The sequence below is a fragment of the Ananas comosus genome, linkage group 3 (genome assembly GCF_001540865.1).
Source record: "Ananas comosus cultivar F153 linkage group 3, ASM154086v1, whole genome shotgun sequence".
Taxonomy (NCBI): Eukaryota; Viridiplantae; Streptophyta; class Magnoliopsida; order Poales; family Bromeliaceae; genus Ananas; species Ananas comosus.
The window spans coordinates 14,235,342-14,258,573 of record NC_033623.1 but is presented as its reverse complement, the minus strand read 5'-3'; the positions used below and the strand labels follow the sequence as shown (position 1 = coordinate 14,258,573).

Sequence of the window (23,232 nt, the reverse complement as noted above, 5' to 3'; positions counted from 1 at the left end):
TTTATCGCATTAATGAAGAAGTTGATCGTTTTGGAGATGGGCGTGTTCTCTATTAGCAATAATGTGAGCACTCAAAGGATGGTAGAGGTGTCGATTCTACATGCAGCAATTTTGTGATGCGACCGACTGTCCTTAACGCAATTGGCAAAAAATTTGATGGTTGATATTCGAGATTCCAAGTTCGAATCTTAATTGATTAAATTTTCAGCTAAATTTATTTATAAAAAAAATAAACGAAGTAGGTAACATGTTTGCCACCTTTTTCTAAAAAAAATAATAATAATTTTGTGATGTGAAGTAACATCTGCCATATGTTGGGGTTGGCATAGTTCACCAAGCATTTTTTGTAGAACAAAATTTTACTACTTTTGTAACAAAATTTCTAATTTTATTATTTAAAATTACTAGAGCATAATTTTGTTAATATGAAATTTATTGAGTTGCAACTAATTTTTTAGACCACATTGAAAATTCGCACATCCCATGAATGACAAAGAATTGACTGCAAAATTCACTGCCATTCCTTTTAACTTAACTGAGAAAACTTACAACTGGATCTAATCACATAAATACGATCAATGAGAGGTCAATCTGATAGAAAATGACACCGAAGAGAAAGCTAGAAGATCCGCAGCGTGGAAAATTGGGCTGTTATGGGCTTGGGCCAGCTCTTGGGCGTTCTTAGCCCGGTAAACGTAGTTCACCACGTCATACCGGGTGAACCGTAGCTAAACCGCTCCTTTAAAAATTAAACCGAACCCATCGGTTCGAACCGGCTTTTCATTAATGGGCTACATGGGCCTTTGGGCTACATGGGCCGTCGACCCTCTGCGGTTTCACCGTCACGTGGTCCCCACGCGTGTCCCTTCCCCGAATAAGCTTTCGGAATTAAATTCTCGTCAATTCGTCGTCTCTATCCGCCCCCCTCGCCGGTTTCTTCCCCACGAATTCGAGGAAAAGAAGAAGAAGAAAAAAACCTAGTCCCTCGCCGCGCTAAAGGTATTTAAAAAAAATATCCCTATTTTTTTTTTATCGAAAACAAATATTCTGATTTCGTAGCATTCGGATCATTCATGTTTCGAGCTGAATAATGGGAAGAATTTTTTTTGTTTTTGTTTTTGTTGTTTTTTTTTTTTTGTTTTAATGTCGATTTAGTGTTTAGTTTTTGAGATGGGTTTAGTTTTTATGGAACTGATGTTCTTGGATATGTTCTGAGTTTGTTTTGTGAGGGATTTTTGAATTCTTTTGGGTACTTCATGGGAATTATTTGAAATCAAGATTAGGAATGGTGCATTTAATGTGTTAATTAATAATTAATGCTTTATTTTCGTCATTTTGAATCCTTGGTGGGAATAGAAGTGTGCCAAACAAAAAGAAAGTGTCATAGTTTTTGTTTATAATTATATGGTGTGCCACTGCAAGATTGTTAGATATGCAAATATTGGTGTGAAACCCTAGGTGGTGACAGGAGAATTTACTCTGAATTGATTTAATCTTCTGGTATAACAGCAATTTTATGAATTTAATATCTGAATGCAGGTTAGATGTTTACTTGTTATCGTCGTGGTTAATTTTTCTGAATGAATCGTGATAATTTTCTCGATCTCCTCGATCTTGATTGATCGCTGGATAAGTTTTCATTATGCATGTAAATGTCTGGAAGCCAAAGCCAAAGGAATCGAAGATTCGTGGTGAGAGAGAAGACTCTGATTTTCATTTAATATTTAACATTTTCCTCTTGTAACATTTTCCTCTTGTTTGTATGTTTTTGTAATTTATTTATCGTCATACCCAAAAAGTCGATGTTTTTACGAGTAGTCGAATATATGTAAGATATGTCTTATGATATGCTCAAATAGCTCAGTGTTTCGTGCTGATTCTGATTGTACAGGAAGAGGAATGTTATACTATGTGTTCGTTCGAGGCAAGAAAACCGACCTTATATGTTTGTAAGGTGGCTATTTCGTCCTGCTAAATGGCTGATCTTGTTGAAGGGGCTTTCTCTTAGCTTTTATGGGGTAGGTGCTTTTTATGAGCGAATAAAGGAGGCGCTAACATTTGCTGCATGATTCATTTTCTCGTAAGAAGTAGAAGTATATCTGTGCTATTTTGCTACTATTTTTGTTTCCTTTTTCTTAAAAAAAATTTATGTTGTGGTTTATGTGTCTATTCAGGAGTTGTTTACATGTGTTTCACCTCTCATCTTTTCACCACTGTACAGAACAGTTGTTGTCTTGGAGGTTTAGCAAAACAAAAGTCGGTTCCTAATAGATCTCTGAGAATAGGCCAGAGGAGTTCAATTGCGCAATCATCCAAAAGCAAGAGACGGCGATGGTCATCCAGACCAGAGGAGATGGAAAATAACACTAGCATACCCCACTCACTCCAGGCACACGTGTCTTCAGGTCCTGCTACTGCTAATGAGGACGCAACGATTTCGGAGGAAAATGGGAACAGTTCATCATTTGTGAATCAAGGTCTGGGTCTTCCTAGTTTGTGTTTGGTGTTTGTAGTGCAGTATGGATAAATAAAGATCTGAAGAAATATTGACTTGCTGCTACGCTGCTCGGCTATACCTTTGGTTGTAATCTTTGTTGCATCTGCATGATTTGGACTTCATTAAATTGACAATCAAAGAGAAGACACCTCTTATTGCCAAGTAGAATTATACACCAAATCCTCTAATACATGTGCTTTTCGGTTAGTAGAGTGTGTGAAAATCCTATGATAATTATTTATTTTTGAGACTACAGCAGTTTATTATTACTCTTCAGTGCAGGTTTTTCCGAGAGTTTCTGACCAATCTAACCGTTAGATTTTCTCGTTTAGTGCTTTGCCAGAAGTGTTTTATTGTTTCCGTAGTTTGAATAATTTCTCCAGGCAAACTAAATCGTGAGTACTTTTTACACCTGGAACTTTGGTTTTGTTTATATTATTTTAATAACTTTTTGAGAACCGTTCAAGCTCTTTAATTTCTCCACTTGTGGGTTCTGTTATGGGTTTTGGAACTCCATAACCATCCTAATACCCATCAAACTCCTATTTACCAACGTGCCTGTGTAAATTGGTGAGAACAGCACATGTTGTCAATAATAGCAGCATCTAATTTTGTCTGTTTTTGTTTTCCACGGCTTCTCATAGTTGTATAGTTTCTTTTGGAAGCTCTCATTGATGGTGCATAGATGATGTAGAATATGCAATAAATATGGGCATGTCAAGTATCACATTCTTTTTGCCTAAGGTTTAACGATGAAGCGTTATGGCAACCTAACTTTGATTAATCAAAATATAAAGCTATCTTTAATCTTCAATTTTGTATAGTCATGGCAAAGACTTGCTCGTTTAGTTGCCTATAATCATTACTATGTCTATTTATCTACCTTGGTAGACTCACCTGTATCTTGTGAAGCTATGGCTTAGTCGTATATCTTGTAGAGGATTAACATGCACAAATATGGAGACATCAATTTAAATTTCATGCATGAAGATCTTTTTCTATTAACTTGGCGACCAGAATAATGTACTGTCTTATTGGTTTATTGCTTCAACAATAAATTTTTTTCTTAATTAATTGAAGGTTAAGATTAAATTTCTATTCTGCAGCTGCTATAGCTTGGAATGAAATGAGAAGAGAGTGGATTGGAGATCGTTCAAAAAAATCTCACAGAGCACCAAAAGAACCAATTATAAGGTTAGGCATGTTTTATTATATATTGTCCCCGTGTCTTGTTGTCTCATATCAAGAGCAGAAGCCTCTCTGGTTTTGATGATACTTGCCTTTATGTCCATGCGTCACTCTTACTTTTACGGTGGTTTACACTTGCGTCTGCATTATTTTCTTTTAGTTTGCTTGTACCTCATTACTATACAGTGTCATTTCTCATATATCACATTTTGGGATAGCTGTCTGTCTAGTTGTAATAACGGAAAAAAAAGAGAGTATAAGTGACATCCTATCATATGTTGATTCTATGTTAGGTCACTTTGCTGTAGAAGTGACATCCCATCCAATCAACCTATCTAGTATTGGTTCAGTATTTCATATGATTTCACAATAGTTAAAACCTTAATAAAACAGATCAAAATAGTATAAAGCTTTGGCTGTGTTCATCTTTACCATTTGAATTACACCGGCTGCGCAAAACCATCTTTTAGCTGTGATCTGTTTCTGTTTTCCCTAATGTGGTAATGATCTTATCTTGCAGCTGGTGCACAACTTACGATGATCTGCTTTCAACAAGTCAGCGCTTTCCACAGCCGATCCCACTAGCTGTAAGATCTCATTGCAACGCACACCACACAACTTCCCACTAGCTTTTTGAAAAAAATTTCATGTTGGGATTATAATTTTTTATTGCCTACTGGTATCCTACTTTAAAATCTTGAACAGGAGATGGTAGATTTTTTGGTTGACATCTGGCATGAGGAAGGGCTATACGATTAGAATGAGGTCCTGTAAGACAACTGCACTTGCCACTCTTTTCTTGTTTTGGAGATGTAGTAATGTTGTTTGTCCAAGGTTAGCAAATTGAGCAGCAGTTAGTGTTATTGTCATGATGCTGCTTATCGTGGTAGAAACTCAAAAATACTCTTTACATTTAGTATTGGGCACGAGGAAGCTTATTATTCGGTGGAGAAAAATACTTGGTTACTTCGTCGCTCATGCTTGGTTTTATCTTGGTGGTGGCGATAAGCAGAAGTTAATCATCAGTCTCACTGCAATTGGTCACAAATTTAGTGGCAGCGCGAAGATTGTTGGAAGTTTTAACAACAGATTTCACTGTACATCAGGTTCGACCTTGACTGATACTTTCTTGATTACAAGGTTTTGGTGTTTAAAGATGGCACGGTTTGTTTTCATTGTATTACAGTTCAGGTCTCCATCTTTTGCCGAAACAATGTGGAGATAATAGGTGCCTTCTGAAACTTTGATGTTATTTAGTAAGAGCTATATTGTGGTAAATTTTAGCGTCTTTTTAACCCTGGATTAATAATGACCAGTGCGGTAGCCCCAGTTGATGCAGCCCATTGCTTTAGAAATTTATTCAATTTGAAATGTTTTACGCTCATTTTCAAAATAAAAAAAAGGAGCGTTGCATTTTGTAGTGCTTTTATTAAAAAAAAAAAAAAATTTCGTGCATGTTATGATCGCACTAATTTCACCCTTTTTTAATCATTTACGCCTCTCCTCTAGTCCCATACTTTTTAATGATTTGGTGTTCTAAGCACCTTAACTTTTCTATCTTTCAAATTTTTATCAAGTATTTATTCCGTATAAGTCTCTATTAAGCGTCTTCTCTTAAAAGGCATAATAATAATAGTTATTTAATATTTTTAACCTGTCCCTTGATAGTTCTATGGCTACCGATGAATACCTCAACCTTTATTAAGTTCATGTATCTAAATAGAATAAAATTTAAAAAATACCGATGAAATGTTTTTAGATTTTACTTGCATAATATCATAATTATTGAACGATCTATAGTTTTAAATTAAAATTCAAATTAATGAAATATGTCTTATAATATTTAAAAATTTAAAATATTATAAATTTTGGATTATTTATTTTATAGTTCTTGGAAAAATAAAAGAAAATAATCTTATGATTTTTTTTGATATATTATAAATCAACCAACGAAATTGAATTTTTGATTATATATATAAGGGGTTAATTTCATACAGGTCTTTATAAAATATAATGAATAACAAATATATCTCTACAAAGTTCAATTTTTATATGTTGTCCCTACAAAAATTTTGACATTTTCAAATATGTCCATCTGGTTTGTTCCATTAGAGAACTGTTTATATTTTTAATTTTGCTATCACAGATAAAAATGTTAAAAAGTAAAAACTAACCAAGGTTAATTTAACTTATAGTTAAATAAAATTTTCTAATGAATTCTAATGGTAAGAATATATTTGAAAACATCCTAATTTTTGTAGCGACAACATATGGACTTTTGTAGAAATAAGATATAAAAATTAAATTTTGTAGGAATATATTTGTTATTTATTATATTTATAGAGAACTATACAAAATTACCGTTATATATAAACATGTAATGCTTTTTTTTTTTTTTAAGAGATAGGTAGCACGTTACCCGCTTCATTTATTTTATTTAGAAATAAATTTAGCTGAAAATGTGAATCAATAAGAATTCGAACTTGGGTCTTGAATACCAACTACCAAATCCTTTGCCACTTGCTCTAGTGACGGTCAGTTATAAACATGTAATGCTAGGTAGCAGATCTTAACTTTATCCCATTCTCAACATGGCCTCTTAAAAAATTTTGCTTTTTGACGGACTGTCCCTGGATATGGCAAAAAAAGATGTTAATAGTTAGTATTTAAAATTTAAAATTTAAAATTTAACAGTTTCATATTTTCAACAAAAGTTAATTTAAAAAAAACATGCCATCATTCCCTGAAAAAGAAAAACTTTTTTGTGATCAGAATCTTATCATAATTTGTTCACTTAGTTAAGTTGAAAAAGAAAATTCTATCAAATTTAATAACTATATATAAATAATAAATTAATTATTTTTATTAAAAAATAATTAAATTTAATAAAGTTATTTAATAAATTTTATATCGTTCGCACTTTGGGGTAAAGAATTTGCGAAGCGGCTCCCTCCCTTCCCCTTGTTTTTCTGTTTGTCCCTTTCTCTTCTCCGGGGGCGGAGGAGGACGTTGCCATGGCCGAGGAAGGTGAGCAGGATCAGGGAGAGAGGAAGGGTTTGGAAGGGACGAGGGAGCTCTCCCTCCCCGCAAATCGCCATTGCCACATCCGCAGCGCCTCTAGCGATCAACAACTCAAGGAGATCCTCGACGAGATCAAAACATCCAAAACCCCCGTTCGTTCAATCCCCCGCCCCCTTTTCTCAGATTTTTGATCTATTGATCGGTATTTGTGCATAATTTCGTGTTTATTTTTTAAAGTTTTGATCTTTAATCTGCGCGGTTATTGTTGGTTTTGTTACCAATCCAAGTGGGGGGGGTTCTGCAAGAAAGTAGAGAGAAGAAACAGATACTTTAGTATCGGAGAAATCGAAACTTCATTTTTTTTTTTTAAATAAAAAAAGGTCCTTCCTTTAGCGCGCACTCGCTCAGCCGAAGAAATTGGAATTGTTTTTATTTCCTTACTACAAATTTGTTTGTTAGGTAGCTGTAAAGATTCAAACTTTGTTATTCAATAAAAAGATGGTTATCACTTCGTTATTTTCTTGCTTTAATTGCTTTTGTTTTTCGTAGGTGGTTATCAACTATGGCGCCTCATGGTATGTAGTTATCTCTCGCCTTCCCTTATCCTTTACATTCATGTTCTAGATTCACATATTTGTGCTGTTTAATATCTGTTGAGATGCATGTTTTGGGATTCATATTTCATCTGTAGCTTGTTATATTTCAGCATATGTGACAGATGCATTTACTCTCAAAAGAGTATATTCGTGTACTCTAGTTAACTGTATGTACAATTCCCAGACAGGGAGAGCATTGCTTCAAAATTGCTTAACTGCGAGGCAGCAGACGATGTATTCTCTGTGTAAGCTTTAGCTTGATTAACGCTTATACATAAGGTGGAGCGAGCATTTGGTGCCGTTCGTCATGATCTTTATCCCATCAGAGGAACATGTCGTTCGAGTTGCTTTTTAATGCCTTACATCTTGGTTTAGAAGACAGTTATACAAACCCCTTTCTTGTCTGTCGGTTTTGCGAGTTATTTCTTGATTTAGAGGACAGACAAACATTGTGGAAATATTAGAGATATGGTGATACTTTTGAAATGCAAAAGGAGTTAGTGCAGCGTTCTGCAATGAATTGGCAGATAAGGATCTCTCGCCTTGTCGTGGTTTGTGAATAGTGGTTAACAGAAGTAAGGCTATGTCGCCTTATTGTGCAAAAGTTCATATCAGAATGTAAGTAGTGCGATGCCGAATACTGATACCTTCATTATGTTAACTTCTTACATACACTGCAGTATATAAAGCAAAATATTCACAGAAGGACAGTATGAAGATAAAAGTAGCAAATGTATGCCTCGGTCTCTCACAACTAGAAATGAAGCATGTTGTTTTACGAAATACTTGATTTCTTCCTCTGATTAATTTTTCTGCATTTGCTGTAAAACTCACTGCTTTGCAAACTGGTTATTCTGAGTTACCTTCCATGACTGCAGGTGCCGTGTTTGTAGCCAGATCCTTCCTTCCTTCTGCGAGCTGAGCAATAAATTCAAAAAGCTTTCTTTCGTCTATGCGGACATTGACGAATGCCCTGAAACAACTCAGCATATACGATACACCCCGACTTTCCAATTCTTTCGGGATGGAGAAAAGGTCGATGAGATGTTTGGCGGCGGGGAGCAGAGGCTGCACGATCGCTTATGGTTGCATTCGTAGTAAAAACTCGACTGTCATTATATATAAGGAAATTCCTCTCATGCATCTGATGCGCAACCATCTTATAGGTCTCCCAATGAAATTTTGTTTGGGTTTTCATTACTTGGGTAAATGGCACATCAGTTGGTAATTGCTTGTTTGCACCCAAGGTTGGTATTGCTGCAGATTACTAACTGAGGGTATCTTTCTTGCGTTTTCCATATGGATTGGCATACCATCATGTAGCAAATTGAGAAGCTATTTTCTTGAATCTTGTTGTCGATTTTAGGTAATTATTTCAGCTCTTTGGTACTTTGAGGCATGATTTTTGAGCTGTTACTGTTTCCTTGTGTGCCATGCGGGTGCGGACTGTGTGATGTGTTGCTCTCCGTTTTTCTTTTCCTCTGTCTCTCTCTCTCTCTCTCTCTCTCTCTCTCTGATTGTAGTATCATTAATACGGCGTTAAGTTTAAAACACCATTCTGCGAGGGGCATTAGATTCCAAAAGGGGGAAAAGAATAAATCTTTTTTCAGACTTTAATTGAAATTCAAAATCTGAGAAGTTCACGCTAGAAAAATTAGAACGTTGGCGCATGCATTCTCTATAGAAAAGAAGACCTTGATTTCTTGAGAGAGCTTATGTTTGCGAGGCACAACAAAGTATACTGCTGAATAATTGCCAAATCAATAAAAATCATCTCCCACTTCAGTGGAAAAAATAATCTCCTATGAACAAAAATACACTATGTGACAAAGTTCCGCAAGTAAACTGTTAAGTTCCACAAGTAAAATGTTACGTTCTGGGAAAAATAATAAAATAATAACAAAAAGTTTCGCGGTAAGCTCCATCGCGCTACCAACATTGAACTTTATATGATGCCTTTGAAGCAAAACCATGAGAGGCATATCGCTAACATGATAGCACTATATGCCATGATCTGATATAAATCAATCTTGCTTGGATAGATCTCAGGACTTTGTTGCCAACATGCACCATCCTACCCTGCCCAGCAATAATGTGTTGATTAGCAGCAAAACTTAGCTAACATAAGATCATTCTAGTTATTCGAAAAGCTGAAATGCATCTATTTGTAGCATATCAATCCAAAGAATGAGTATTTCCTTACAGATTAGCGCATGTGTACAATTGACTTTGGGTGAGAATGTCAATCAAGTTCCAAGCAAAAACAGAATGTTTTGGGGCATTTTCCTACTGAAAAATGCTGCTTGGTTGGCGTACTCGAAGCACAATTGACTTTGGGTGAGAATGTCAATCAAGTTCCAAGCAAAAACAGAATGTTTTGGGGCATTTTCCTACTGAAAAATGCTGCTTGGTTGGCGTACTCGAAGCATACCAGCATCTGTACTCTGAAACACTAATAATGCCTTATATTAAGCACCTAATGTACGTATGCACGTCAACTGAGAAACCGATCAAAATTACGAACCAAATGCCGAAGACCTTTTTTAGGCATTCTTTGATAAGTGAAGTCAACATAAGCCCTCACTGTACTACGTGAAACATGCGACTAGAAAACTGTAATTCATAGCCAAAGAAGTAAAGCAGCTAATAACTTTACCATGAAGCTTGAAACTTTACAGAGTGCCGTAAAAGGACACCCTCCAGCTGATGATGATTATGCTTCATTCATGACCAAAGCTAACAGACACATTCATGGCTTTGTATCAACCATTCGATCTGTGGAATTAGAACTCGCCCTTCGGTTGCCTCTCTCTGCCTTAATGGAAGCAATAACAGAATCGGCTGCTGGTCCCAAGCCTTTTCTACCCACCAACTTCACACCCAACTTTTCACACAAGTAATACAACCTCATCTCATCTCCTCCTCTCACTTCTCTCAACTCCAAAGCTTGTTGCCGAGTGAGCAGGGTATACACATGAAGCTGTTGTTGCTGATTATAATGCGATTGGAGTTGCTGAAACAGTAGCTTATTTGAGCGCTGTCGATCCGTCTTCACCCCGTCGCTGCTACTTTTCTTTCGCGTTCCACCTAATGCCACCCTAAGGATCGCCGCAGATTTGGGATCAGAGGTCTTTTGGCCAAAAATGACAGAAAAGCTTCCGAATTCCAAGTCAGGTTCTCTAAATAAATCTGCTAGTAGAGAAGCACAAGCCTGAGTGTTCGTTGAGGGGCTTCTTTCCACTTTTATTTGCAAAGCTCGAGCATTAGCATGATGAGCTATGTTAGCGGCTTCTCTTAGGCCACTAATGAAAGCACCATGCATTGTTGCAGGATAGCGCCTTGTGGTGGCCTCACCGGCAAAGAAAAGCCGCCCATCTCCGACACTTTCTGCTAAGATATCATAGTCATCGCCAGATGCTCCCACAGCGACATGAGAATATGAGCCTAAGCTGAATGAATCAGTTCCCCATCTAGTGCAAACACTTTGGAGAGGGTCAGGAACTTCAATTCCTTGTGGTTCATAAATTCCTATTAGCGAAAGTCTGAGATTAGATTGAATCTGAAATGTGAAAGAATAACAAAGGTTTGTAGATCTGATATAAGAACACTTAAAAAGTTCAAATCCAGATGGTAGATTTTATCATGAAGGGAAGATCCACCAATTTGGCCATTAGCAAACTTGATGAATTTTATGCCCAAACAGGTGGGCAATCCAATTTTTTGCAAGCTGAGACAGACAAGTTAAATGAACCTTTAGATATCATCATTAATGTTATGTGCGTGTAAATTTCCTGATGACTATCAGTATCTGTCAAAAAACATACCCAACAAAAGTATCGTTTGGAGTTTAAAAACACAAGTTGTGATGTTTTACAAAAGTATCTAACAGAGTTTAAAAAAAATTTAGTAGTGATGATTCACAATTTTATTTATTAGTTACCAAGAATTGCGGAACTGACAAATAGGGAATAAAACCAAGATATTGGTAATTTAAGAAAACAACAGAATGCATAATATGATGCTAGAAGAATTATCTACCTATCTAAACATTTAATCATCGCTAAAAAGAACTAGCAAAACTGATGAGCAAAAGTAATAAGAAATAAACTCACCCCTTAGAATTTGAAGAACTAGGGTCACAGCATCAGTCGGAGGCATGCTTTCAAACTTATGTGCTGCTTCCCCTGCAACCAATGCTATTAACAACGGCCCACCGGCCACCGTTGCATAACTATAGAACAGGAAAAACTCCCCTCTTTTGCTTGGATCATCAGACAAATGCCCGAATGTATCAAGATCTGTGCTCCAGAAGACATACGGAAACAACATTGCGACCTTGTTCAACAACCCAAACCCTAACCTCTTAATCCCATCGAGCTTTCTCTGAGGCAGCTCAGGCACAAACTTTATACTCCCATTCTTGAGAACGCCGAGCGGAACCGTGCACAAGGCCATGTCCCCCTCATAAACCTGCCCGCCTGCAATAACCTGCACGCCATCCACACCATACCGAATCGTGTGCACGGTCTTTTCGTAAATAATTGAAACGCCCTCGGATAGAGCCTGAACCAACCGCCCATTGCCTCCGGGCAAGAAACAGTGATCGCCACCCATATCAAATGGATCATCTTGATCCCAAAACGCCAACGAGAGCTTTGATAAAAGCCCGGCATTAGCATACTCTAAATTTGCCAAGTGCCAATTGAACAAGTTCACCTCGTCATCAGTAACAGCATCACCGTAAACATGCCTGAAGGTCTCCAAAGCAGCGCCAAGGGAGACATCCATAGCAACCTCTCCCATGCACTGCCTCAGCCGGCTCGCTTTATCAAGAAGCTTGTTGAATGCGTTCTCCACTTTACCGTCCATATCTGGATCAACGGGATTACCGTCCGGCCTATAAAGTGGGCACTTGTCTCTCACCTTGTAGAGAGACAAACCCAACTGTTTGCCTATGATTCCCAGAGGGTTTCCATGCGTGCCGGTCAATACACTACCGCCCAAATCCGCGGCCGCAGATTTATTTGCCCCCTCCATTCTCTTCGTGTACACTCTGCCCCCGCACCTCTTCCGACCCTCCAAGACGACAACTTTGAACCCGAAAAGCATCAACTGCCTCGCGGCAGCTAAACCGGCTAATCCAGCCCCGATGACAACCACATTGGGTTTTGAGGGTTCTGCGGGAATCTTCTCCTTGATCGACGGGGCGACTCCGAAGTTGACGAACCCGTGAGAGACCAAGTAATTGTACGCCGAATTCAAGAGGGTTTCGCAGTGCGGCGGGATCACGGAGGTGAAGCTCTCTTTGGTGACCCAATTGTTCACGTTCTCCCTCCATCGGGAGAGGATGTGGTTCCGGATGAGGATGTAGTTCACCTGCTCGATGCCGCCGACCGAGGAGACGACCCCGGCCTCGATCTCCTCCTCGGTGAGGGAGTCGGCGGGGAACCCGGCGGTGAGCGCGGTGAGGGCCTCGGCGGTGGGCTCCTTGTTGATGACGATGATCTCCTCGGAGAGGTCGAGGCTAGGGTTTTCGAGTGGGTTCTTGATGGGGTTGGGGCCGCTGGGTGGGGGATAGAAGGGGAGCGAAGGAGGAGGAGGAGGAGGAGGAGTTGGAGGAGGAAGAGGAGGAGTAACCTCGGAGGTGGATGGGTGGGAGGCTTTGCGGCGGAACCCGGTGCGCTTGCGCTTGCCTTGGAAGGGGATTTGGAGGTGGAAGGTGGAATTAGGGTTAGGGTTAGGGTTAGGGTTAGGGCTAGGGATGGGTTGGGGAAGGGGAGGAGAGAGGTGGGGGAAGGAGAATGGAGGAGGAGCGTACGGAGTGGAGAGAGGAGGGAATTGTGGGGTTTGATCCGCCATACTTTCTCTCACCTCGTCGTGTGGTTGTGTAAATTAAAAGAATAGAGAAAATTTTAAAGGTAATTAGAGTTCAATTAATTCAGTTTCACTTATTATTCTATTTTATTTTAGTATTACGCCGAAACGCATATGATATTAAGTTACTACTTAAACAGTCAAAGTTAGAAAGAAACTATATAAATATAATTTTTTTATTTATTTATTCTTTAATGCACTGTGATGAAGATTGCCTGTAAAAATACCTTAATCTTTCGTTAATTCACATGTCACGTTCATCTAATAATACAAGCAGCAAATTGTAATCCAGTGAGCTAACTACTTTTTGTTAAAAAGCCAAAGAAACAAAACCGTAAAATTAGTATCATTTGGGCTAAAATAAAATCAACAAAGCAACCGAATGTAGAGAGAAATAGAGAGAGAGAGAAGAGCTGTGAATTATTTTTGCGTCATTCGACAGTAACGCACATGAATATTTAACATACAGGAGGAAAAAACAAAGCAGAGGAAATAGTTTCCACAAATGATGGAGCTTCACAAATTTGCAGGATAAACACAATAGCTAAGATTATAAACTTTGACAAAATATATATACAGAAAATATAAGAAAATGGCAAATGGATTAAATTGTGTAAGCCAAAGTTAAAAAAGTGAGACCCCAGGGCTTTCAAAGGAAGCTGTTTCCATTGCCTGCATCAAGATTATAACTGGCACAGCTCAGGACATCACTGAAGTGAAGAACAGGATACCCCAATACTAGATTGTTGCGATACTCACATTGCCGGAATAATCCTGTTTTGTTACCATTATAGCTTGGCTGCTGCTGTTAGCGGCAGATGCTTTTGGAGCATCTTTTAATTTTACTGTGACTGAAAAGGGATCCACAAATATGCCAATAAAGGAAATCAACGGATCAGCACGCGAGTTGTCAATAAATAGCCTCAAGTATTGGGTTTCTACCATTTGAAACTGCAGCAGCCTCTTATATCCGATGGTCGTGCCATTGACTACAGTTTCCCACACTCCGTCGATCAAAACATCCATGTGAAACTCAATCACACGCTGGCCCATGTGAATCGGCTCTTGGATTTGCAGCACATTAAACGATGTAGACTGGCTTAAGTTGAGGTATAACACCCATTCGGACTGCGATTCATCCGGGGCCCAGTAAGAATGAATACCTTCTTGGAGTACATTCGAGGGATCAAAACGAAGACCGCCATGTCCTCCACGTACGCTGCTTGCAGTAACAGTGGCGTTTTTAGCAAAGTTTTGAGAGAATATGGCGTTTCTAATTGTGGTGAATTCCTGAAGCACTTGGAGATCTTCATCAGATATGAGGCCTGATGAGTTGGGAGGGACATTTAGTGTTAGGAGACAGTTCCGACCGACCGAGTTATAGTAAATGTCGAGAAGGGTTTGTGCGGACTTTGGATGTTCTGATGCGTGCCAGAACCAACCAGGTCTGATGGATACATCGCACTCGGCAGGGACCCAGTCGCGTCCATGAGGATCTCCTGAATGAGAATATCTGTTGTGTACAGTTGAAAAGGAGATTACTGGATCTATTTATCATATGATTACATGATAGAATTATGGTAGCATGCTGATTTATGTAATACAAGATAAGAAAACATAAACATACGGTATCATCTGTTCTGGATACATTCTTGCATTAGAGAGTAATTTCAGTGTAGAAATTTTGCCGTGATCTAGCTAAAGAAAATTTTAAAGGCACTTGTAAATAAACATACAAATAGATAGGCAAAGAGGATACTGTCTTATGTCACCTGCGAATGGGAAAAATTCACCCACAGGGTGCTCATAATTGACAAAAGGGAATGAACTTCCTCTGATAACTAGCTACTGATAGGGAAATGTTTCCATAAAATTGTTATCACACTAGGTATTGGACACAAGAGTTGGAAGACCTTAATATTTGGGATTATGTTCATATAATCAGGAAGAGTAGGTGAGCGCAGCAGACGTTGCCATTGCTGAACTCACATGTTGTGTCGGAAGTAGGAGAAGCAACATTAAAAAGGATCTTCCATGGTTCGCAAACAGTAATTTTGCTGCAAAATTGTGCACTGTTTGCCACACTCAATCCTGATAAAAGAGTTTCTGCAATTCAAGAAACAGTTACCTGATGCGTGTGGGTTTGTATGTCTCTTAAATTACTTAACAAGAGACCACCAAAGTATGGCCAGTATAACAGTCTTGTTGGAATTGATATTACTTCAAGTTTTAGCATCCAAAACACACACGAGATTTAACACAACCAGAACTTCTTTGCTATTAAGTCGTACGGTAACCATGAATTCTGTTCATGTTCTGCAGGTCCACTGCAAAACTTCTACAGATTGAGATGCAAAATTACTGCATAAAGAGAGTCAAATGAGGCCAATGCCAAGGAAGCACTCACTGATAATCATTGTGGCCAATAGTGACAGAACTCTTATTGAAAAGAGACCAGCAAGTGGAACCGGCTACTCCCGCCTCATCTCCAACCCATCTACTGTCCGGCCCAGCATCAGAGAAAATGACAGCCCCGGGCTGCAGCTGATGAATGACCTCGAACCAGCATTCGAACAGGTAGTCCATATCCTTCTCGCCCTCACCCTTCGCACCATCCAAAAATACCTCCTGAACATTCCCATACCTGTCCCAAGACACGTTAAAATTCATGACGAACAATTCGATAGCAAGTAACTCTTTCTTCAATTCTAGAATACTATAACCCTCAATCCAAACCACTCTTTCTTCAATTCTAGAATACTATAACCCTCAATCCAAACCATGCATTTCAGAGCTGATGATTAATCTGATAGAAAAAGACTCGGAACCGTCTTAACACCCCTCCTTTACATGCATAAGAGTATGAGAGACACATGGACGACAGGTGAGGTGAGTTGCAGTGGAGATTGAACTCATGCCCTCACAGAATGGGAAGGGATTAGGACCGATTCTTATACCATGTTAAGTAAAAGATCGATCCGATAGGAAACACCTAGGCAACATGGCTTATTTAGTTAAAAGGCATGATTTTGTTCATGAAAACGATCCGAAGATTGCATCTTATTGCGACCTTAGATCTCAAATTGAGCAAAATCCTAGGTGAATTCCAACACCCTAGAAATGAAGACCCTAGAAACTAAGAGCGGCTATACCGAGTGAGCAATTCGGTCATCTGCCCCAAGTAATACTCATTGTATTGGACCGTCTTGCCGTAGGAGGGATCGTGGCGGTCCCATGGCGAGAGGTAGAGCCCGAGCCCGATCCCGACCTCGGCAGCGGCGGCGGCGAGCTCGGCGACGACGTCGCCGTCGCCGCCCCTCCAGGGGCTGGAGCGGACGGAGTAGTCGGTGTAGGCGGAGGGCCAGAGGCAGAAGCCGTCGTGGTGCTTGGCGGTGAGGATGACGCGGGCGAACCCGGCAGCGGCGGCGGCGCGGGCCCACTGGCGCGCGTCGAGGGCCTCGGGGGCGAACACGGAGGGGTCGGCGCGGCCGCTGCCCCACTCGGAGTCAGTGAAGGTGTTGGGCCCGAAGTGGAGGAAGAGGGCCATCTCCCCCAATTGCCATGAGAGCTGCGACGCCGAGGGGAGAGGAGGGAGAGGGAGAGGGGGAGTGGGAGGGAGAACAGAGAACGAAGCGTAGGAGGGTGGGGGGAGGACGAGGAGTGTGAAGAGGAAGAAGAAGACGACGACGACGAGTGGAGGAGAGGCGACTTTAAAAGTCACGCTAACGAGGTAGTTAGAGTTCCTCTCAGGTTGCTTTGAACTTAATTACTTAAGTACTTCTTATCACGTGATTGTAAAGTNAGAGAGGTGACTTTAAAAGTCACGCTAACGAGGTAGTTAGAGTTCCTCTCAGGTTGCTTTGAACTTAATTACTTAAGTACTTCTTATCACGTGATTGTAAAGTATCGTTATGTTCGGTTACAAAACTGTAAAAAACGTTTAATTTTTCTTTCTTTTTTCTAGAGAGATTTTTGTTTAGTACAGAGGAAAAGCCCAATCATTCTTTCTGCTTTTGGAATACATAGCAATAGCATTGTCGCAATCTAAATGGAGAAATTACCCACGGAACTGAGTTTGTTTGTGGGATATGGCAGTTTACAGAATAATAATAAAACTAACCAACATTGGAAGCAATTATGTGAAATATAGTTTTGCTCATTCGGTCTGGAATCTGATTGATAATGTAATATTATAAATAATATAGAATTACTTAAAAAATATTATCTAGTAGAGGATGGATATCTCATATTATAGATGACAAGTTATATTGCATGTTGTATAAAATTGCAAGTTTACCCTCAAACCCTCGAAACTCTTTCAATACATTACCTTTAAAATTTTAATTTAAAATTTTGAATATTAAATTTTAAATTTTAATTTCAAATTTCAAATCTATCCCTAAACCAAAATTTTAAATTTTAAATTTTAAACTACAAATTAAAATTTAAAATTTAAAATTCATATTTATATTTTAAATTAAAATATTAAATTTTATATTTTTTTCAGATTTAAAAGTTAAATTCAAAATTTAACATTATTTAAAATAATTTAGTAAAAAAAATATTATTTATAAACAGTAAAAAAAATTTGCCAAATATGATAAAGTGAAAGGTAAAGCAGAGAGCACTGAGCAATGATACTTCCAGAGTTTCAGGAATAATCCTCCTTCCAAACCTGTCTAACAAAGCACAACAAGTTAGAGGAGAAGGTATTTAAATGTTTAGAATAAGTTAGCTGATTCACCGTACAAGATTAATATATTGCAAACAAAAGTTCATTTAAATGGTGTTATTCAAATGCTATGCATGGCGGAGAAATCGACAAAACCTTTTTCACATAAAGTATTGTGGTTGATGGACAAAGTCTCTAGTTCCTACCAACTAGCAATCCACTGATTAGAAACTTCATTGAAGAAAGTTGCCTTATGAAGAGGGAATAAGAGAACCAATAAGACAACCAATTCCCACAAGATACTTTCAGATAATGACAAATTACAACACTATAATGGTACAGCTTAATGCTACTGAATCTTTACAAGGAGTCAATATTACCTTAGAGCAAGTTGAGGATCTTGGAAGTGCCACAGCAGTACCTCTCATTATAACAGCTCATGGCTGCAAAGAACTACATATTCAAAGCTTCATTATACAGTTCACAAACATGCTAAATAGTATATTACAATCAATCGAATTAGGTTTCACTGTTTTCTTCTGCAGTACCTCATCATTGCATGAATGTCGAAGAGGTTCAGGAGTGAGTTTGATGGACTCATAATATCTGACTGCCTAAGGGACTCTCCTGAAGAGGCTACAAGCCTACAAGCAGGAAGGACTTGCAAGACAATGCAATGCCCACACAACTTTAGTAACACTATGGTAAGCGACCAAGAGAAAATAGGAAAGTCATTACTACTTTTCAACCAAAGCAAAAATGCTGATCATAACATCTCTGTAAGGGAAAAGTTACATAATCAACCGAAAATACCATTTGCACATTGTGAACTAGGATAATGATCAAGACTAACCATCTGTATTAGCAAAAATATTTACACACTAGATTACTGTAGTGCAAATGCACATGAAACTTTGATAGATACTTCTTGCAAGGCATTAGCCCTGGCCTGCAATCAGACTACAGGTTTTCAACTGAACAAAAGCCAACGGTGACTAACAAATAAACAAATCATGGCACTAAAAAGGAATGCAAAGATTCCAATGCTTAAGTTTTGAAACAATGTTCGATAAAACTGTACATTCTCCACCTATCACGCAAGTTCAGGCAAGAATTTGAGTGTAACTTAATAGACAAACATCATAAACCTACCCAAATTACAGTACCCCGAAAAGAAAGCTAAGAAATGGCAAGTATGACTATACAAAGGAATGCTAGTGCTACATAAATAAATGTTAACCATCACAGGGAACAATTTTGAGAATACACTAAAACGACTCGACTTAATTTTGCTTCAAGATTGATATATATCCCAATCAAATTGAGGTTGGGAGAAAACCTCATAATCCGTAGGCCCATCTACAAAGCTATCAACAGACTGCATACCCTCCAAGAGAGATGGCTGGAACCCATCACTTCTTGAAGGGAGCACCTTATAGAAAACTAGCAAGCCAAGAGTAAAAATAGCTTGAAGCTTCATAGAGTCACCCTGGACAGAGAAAAATAGTAACATAGACAGAAGAAACAAGATTATACAGAAATGCATGATGCATAGCACCCTATCCATCAGCTTTCCATCATTACCAGCAGGAAATCCTCGAACTCGGTAGACAAACAAGAAGTTATACTTGTCCACTACATATCGGTAGCCAAAGTATATGGCACCAACAGGAACCACTAGCGGAGCGAACAAGGAGTAGATCATGGTGAGTGCGAATATTGTGAGGTTAAACGCATAGTACTGTGCAAAGTCAAACTTCTGTTTTGGCATGTGGAAACTCCTGTTTATTGGGTATACTGAAAGACTGTGTCCTTCAATATCATTCAAAACCGAACTGTCTTGTCTCTCAGACATCAAAGGGGCTCTTAGATTATTTTCTTCGTTGTTATGCTCTAATGTGTAATCCTCATTTTGTTCTGGAACTAACTGGAGCATGTCATTTTTCCGAAATTTCTTCAACATATTCTTTATCCAAGGGACCGGAGCCAGTAAGTCAAAAGAGATCCCCAAGAAGGTGCATGTAATCAAGAATGCAAGAGATGATAAGCAAGACCTGGATAAAAATGATGGGCTCATATACTGTTCGATCCTTCTGCAATCTTCGCCATCTAAATAACACCGCCCCATGCGAAGAATTGCACTTTCTAGAGAAGACTCCACCAAGGCACGCAACAATATGAGATTTACCAAAAAGAAGCAGACCATCTTTAGCAATGCAGCTCTCTGCTCCCCCGAAACAGTGAGATGGCACTCAAACTTGGAAAGATAAGAAAGCGCCGAAGGGATGATAATGTACATGCTCACGAAAATAAGAACATTGGGGAGGAACTGGAGAATCACCGTCCAAAACCAGCTGGAGCTCTCTAGCCAGGCTAGCCAAGATTGAGCATTATCCATAGCCTCCGCATTAATAATTCTCCCCGCACTCTGCATCCCGCTTATAATGGCCAGAGGTGAGCTACAGAACAGAAGCATCAGAACAAGGCAAGTGTTCACAGCAACTCGCCGTAATTGCAATGAGACCTTGTTCAAACCAAGGTGGTTCCAGTAGATGTCAGAAGCCGGCGGGGCCCTCTCCACCCTCCATCTGCTTCGTTCGAGCTGAAGCTCCATCAATGGGAAGAACTGCCCTATGGGCCTCTTCTTTCTTTCGGACCTGAAATCCCTCACGGCCTTGTTGGCGGTGTAGACATCCTTGAAGACCACGAATGCGATTCCCGCACCGGGCGCACGACCTTCCTTGTAATCCATCAGTTTGCTCTCTAGAATCAACATTCTATTGTGCAATTTCCTTAGCCTCTCTTCATCAGTGAAGCCCAATTTGACAGCAGCCATCGCCCACAACTCTTTAATTCTAGTAAAAATCATATTTTGATTACTTTGCTGGTTGCTATTCACACCATCTTCATCATCATCATCACCAAATAGGCTTCGGGCGTTCATTCGAGCCTCCAGCCAAGAGATTTTATTCTTGACCTTTGTCCATTCTGCAACAAAATGTTCTAAGGAGCACAGATCGAAGGGAATGATGACTCGATACACCTTCCCGGGGTACCGATGCTGGATATACTCCTCGAGAGGGGCCTTGTCAGCTGCGAGGGTCTTGGGAATTCCCTGAATCATCATGGTGAAAATGGAGATTGAGTTCGAATTGGGGTCACTAGGGTTTCCGTTGCCGTCACGGAACCGCGTGATCCGGAGGTCGTCCTCCATCTTGGAGAAGCCGAAGTGGGCGATGGCGACGACTACGGCCATGAGGAGGAAGTGGATCCAGAGGAGCGGGGAGCCCTTGGGGACGTGGGAGATGGTGGTGGCGGCGAACTGGTCGGCGACGGGGCCGGATGCGGCGGAGAGGTTGAGGGGGAGCGCAGCGCCGAGGGCAACGAGGGCGACGGCGAGGAGGACGGCGAAGCTGGAGCGCTCGATGAGGAGGAACTGGGCGGCGTCGGCGCCGCAGTGGAGGGCGATCTGGGCGGCGGTGGCGTGGTAGACGGAGAGGAGCTTGGCGGCGAGGGCGGAGGGGCCGGGGAAGCGGCGGTGGTCGCTGCGGAGCTTCACGAGGAGGAAGAGGACGACGCAGAACGCGGCGCCCACGGCGGAGATGTTGAGCAGGTACTGGATGTTCCCGTACCACGAGGCGCCAGGGTCGTCGCCCGCGTCCGAGGGGGGAGGAGCCGCCGCGGCGGAGGCCATGGGAGTCGCGAAAGGTGCCAAGAGGGCGGCGGAAGAGGAGGAGATCATCGAGGAGGGGACGTAGAGATCACCTTCATCGAGGAAGCAAAACCCTAACCCTAACCCTAACCCGAACCCAGAGGAGGAGGAGGAGGAGGAGAAAGAGACGAAAGAGGGGAGCTTGGATGCGGGAATAGATGCGGGTCGCGATACCTTCGTGAGGGAGACGGCACGGATCCGGAGACGGTGCGACGTGGAAGTTTTTTAAAATATTTTCCTTTTCTTTTCCTATTAAATTTTCGCGACAATTAATTTGATCGACGACTTTTTATATTAAAGCAATGAGAGGCGAAGTTGCTTTGCGCCTCAGCAATTAAGAACCCGAGTTATTTAACCTCTTATTACTTACCGACTCTACCTCGGAAAATGTAAATAAACAAATAAAAAAATATAGACTAAATTACAGAAAATTCCTGTCAAAATTCGATTTTTTACTTTTTCTCTCGTCATTTAAAAACCTACACTTTGCCCCCTTGTAAAATAAAAAATGTTTACGAGGGGTACGGTGTGACAAAATGACCCTTTTGCCCTTCGCCATTTTCGTCTTCTCCCTCATCCTCCTCATTCGCAGCGGAGGAGGCCGACCCCGGGCGGGACGCAGGCAGCGAGGTCGTCGTCGAGGAGGACGTTCTCGTTGAGGGTGTCGGCTATGCGGCTGATGGAGAGTGGGATGCAGTCGCCGAGTTTGTTGTGGGCGAGGACGACGATGGAGGCCGGAGAGTCGTCGAGGTTGGCGGGGATGGGGCGGCAGCGGCGGAGGCGGTTGTAGTTGAGGAAGATGGCGTTGAGGGGGCGGTCGAAGAGGAGGTTGAGCTCGTGGAGGAGGGTGAGGCCGACGAGAGCGCCGTCCCAGAAGCCATCGAATCAACAGGGAAGAGGGGCGGAAGAGCATTTTTGGCATAAAAAAAATGTTATAACGGAACCCTAACGGTAGGAGGTGAAGTGCACATTTTTTATTTTACAAGGAGGCAAAATATTGGTTTTAAATGACAGGGGAAGTGAAAAAGCGGATTTTAACAGGAGAATTTTCTGTAATTTAGCCATGTATACATATATTTTGCGGGCTTTTTTTGCATTTAGTTCCCTGACAAATTTTTATTTTAAAAATAGTTTTGTCAAAATTTAATTTGCAAAAATGGCTCTAGCCTGTCACGCAGGCGCCACGTCAGCGCCACGTGGGCGGGGCTGGGGCGGTAGTTAAGTTAAACACGATAAATCATTCACCGTGTCTAAACACGATGAATGGTTTATCGTATTTAGTACGTATTTTTTTGTATATTGAAAAGAAGAATAGGGAATTTGTATTCCTTTTCTTCTCATTTTCAAAAATCCGAACCCGAACCCGAAAATCAAATTAAAATCCAAATCCGGATTCGAACCCGACAGATTTTAAAAATTCATATCCATATCCATATCTATATCCGACCAAAAACTGGAAATCCGAAACTGAACCCAGCGGGTTTTAAAAATCTATACCGTTGGATAAAGATCTAAGAAATAAAAATTATTAAATATTTTATATATTGTATAAATAAATAAAAATAAATTATGTATATATATATATAATTTATTCGGGTTTGAATTTAGATAATATTTCGGATATTCATACCTATTGACATTCCTACCTCCTATTTCACTTTTCAATATATAA

General features: G+C 40.1%; 5 protein-coding genes across 10 annotated transcripts; 2 read left to right on the top strand and 3 right to left on the bottom strand.

Moving 5' to 3' along the window:
* Positions 896 to 4,991, top strand: LOC109707645. Of its 5 annotated transcripts, none has more exons than XR_002215554.1 (7): positions 896 to 999; positions 1,892 to 2,018; positions 2,222 to 2,477; positions 3,604 to 3,691; positions 4,206 to 4,272; positions 4,391 to 4,791; positions 4,872 to 4,991. XR_002215554.1 is itself a non-coding variant. In XM_020229082.1 (7 exons), exons 3-7 carry the CDS (start codon positions 1,944 to 1,946, stop codon positions 4,442 to 4,444), a joined length of 540 nt encoding a protein of 179 aa, XP_020084671.1. In that variant the 5' UTR covers positions 911 to 999; positions 1,540 to 1,691; positions 1,892 to 1,943; the 3' UTR covers positions 4,445 to 4,980. The 5 variants fall into 5 exon arrangements, 4 of the variants coding, with proteins under 4 accessions (XP_020084670.1, XP_020084671.1, XP_020084673.1 ...); XM_020229082.1 differs by adding an exon at positions 1,540 to 1,691 and having other exon boundaries at positions 911 to 999; positions 4,391 to 4,980; XM_020229081.1 differs by having other exon boundaries at positions 4,391 to 4,980.
* Positions 6,508 to 8,701, top strand: LOC109707647 (thioredoxin-like 3-3). Its single transcript, XM_020229085.1, has 3 exons — positions 6,508 to 6,858; positions 7,256 to 7,281; positions 8,181 to 8,701. Exons 1-3 carry the CDS (start codon positions 6,700 to 6,702, stop codon positions 8,398 to 8,400), a joined length of 405 nt encoding a protein of 134 aa, XP_020084674.1. The 5' UTR covers positions 6,508 to 6,699; the 3' UTR covers positions 8,401 to 8,701.
* LOC109707640 (lysine-specific histone demethylase 1 homolog 3) lies at positions 9,040 to 13,200 on the bottom strand. Of its 2 annotated transcripts, none has more exons than XM_020229069.1 (3): positions 11,415 to 13,200; positions 9,959 to 10,830; positions 9,040 to 9,381 (listed from the first exon to the last, which is right to left on the bottom strand). In XM_020229069.1, the coding sequence occupies exons 1-2, from the start codon at positions 13,159 to 13,161 to the stop codon at positions 10,052 to 10,054; spliced, it is 2,526 nt and encodes an 841-aa protein (XP_020084658.1). In that variant the 5' UTR covers positions 13,162 to 13,200; the 3' UTR covers positions 9,040 to 9,381; positions 9,959 to 10,051. The 2 variants fall into 2 exon arrangements, with proteins under 2 accessions (XP_020084658.1, XP_020084659.1); XM_020229070.1 differs by having other exon boundaries at positions 9,040 to 9,376.
* LOC109707854 (putative alpha-L-fucosidase 1) lies at positions 13,578 to 18,289 on the bottom strand. The gene is made up of 4 exons (XM_020229379.1): positions 18,270 to 18,289; positions 16,329 to 16,937; positions 15,584 to 15,820; positions 13,578 to 14,689 (listed from the first exon to the last, which is right to left on the bottom strand). Exons 1-4 carry the CDS (start codon positions 18,287 to 18,289, stop codon positions 13,915 to 13,917), a joined length of 1,641 nt encoding a protein of 546 aa, XP_020084968.1. The 3' UTR covers positions 13,578 to 13,914.
* On the bottom strand, positions 18,845 to 21,823 carry LOC109707642 (CSC1-like protein At4g35870). Its single transcript, XM_020229071.1, has one exon. It carries the CDS (start codon positions 21,588 to 21,590, stop codon positions 19,143 to 19,145), a length of 2,448 nt encoding a protein of 815 aa, XP_020084660.1. The 5' UTR covers positions 21,591 to 21,823; the 3' UTR covers positions 18,845 to 19,142.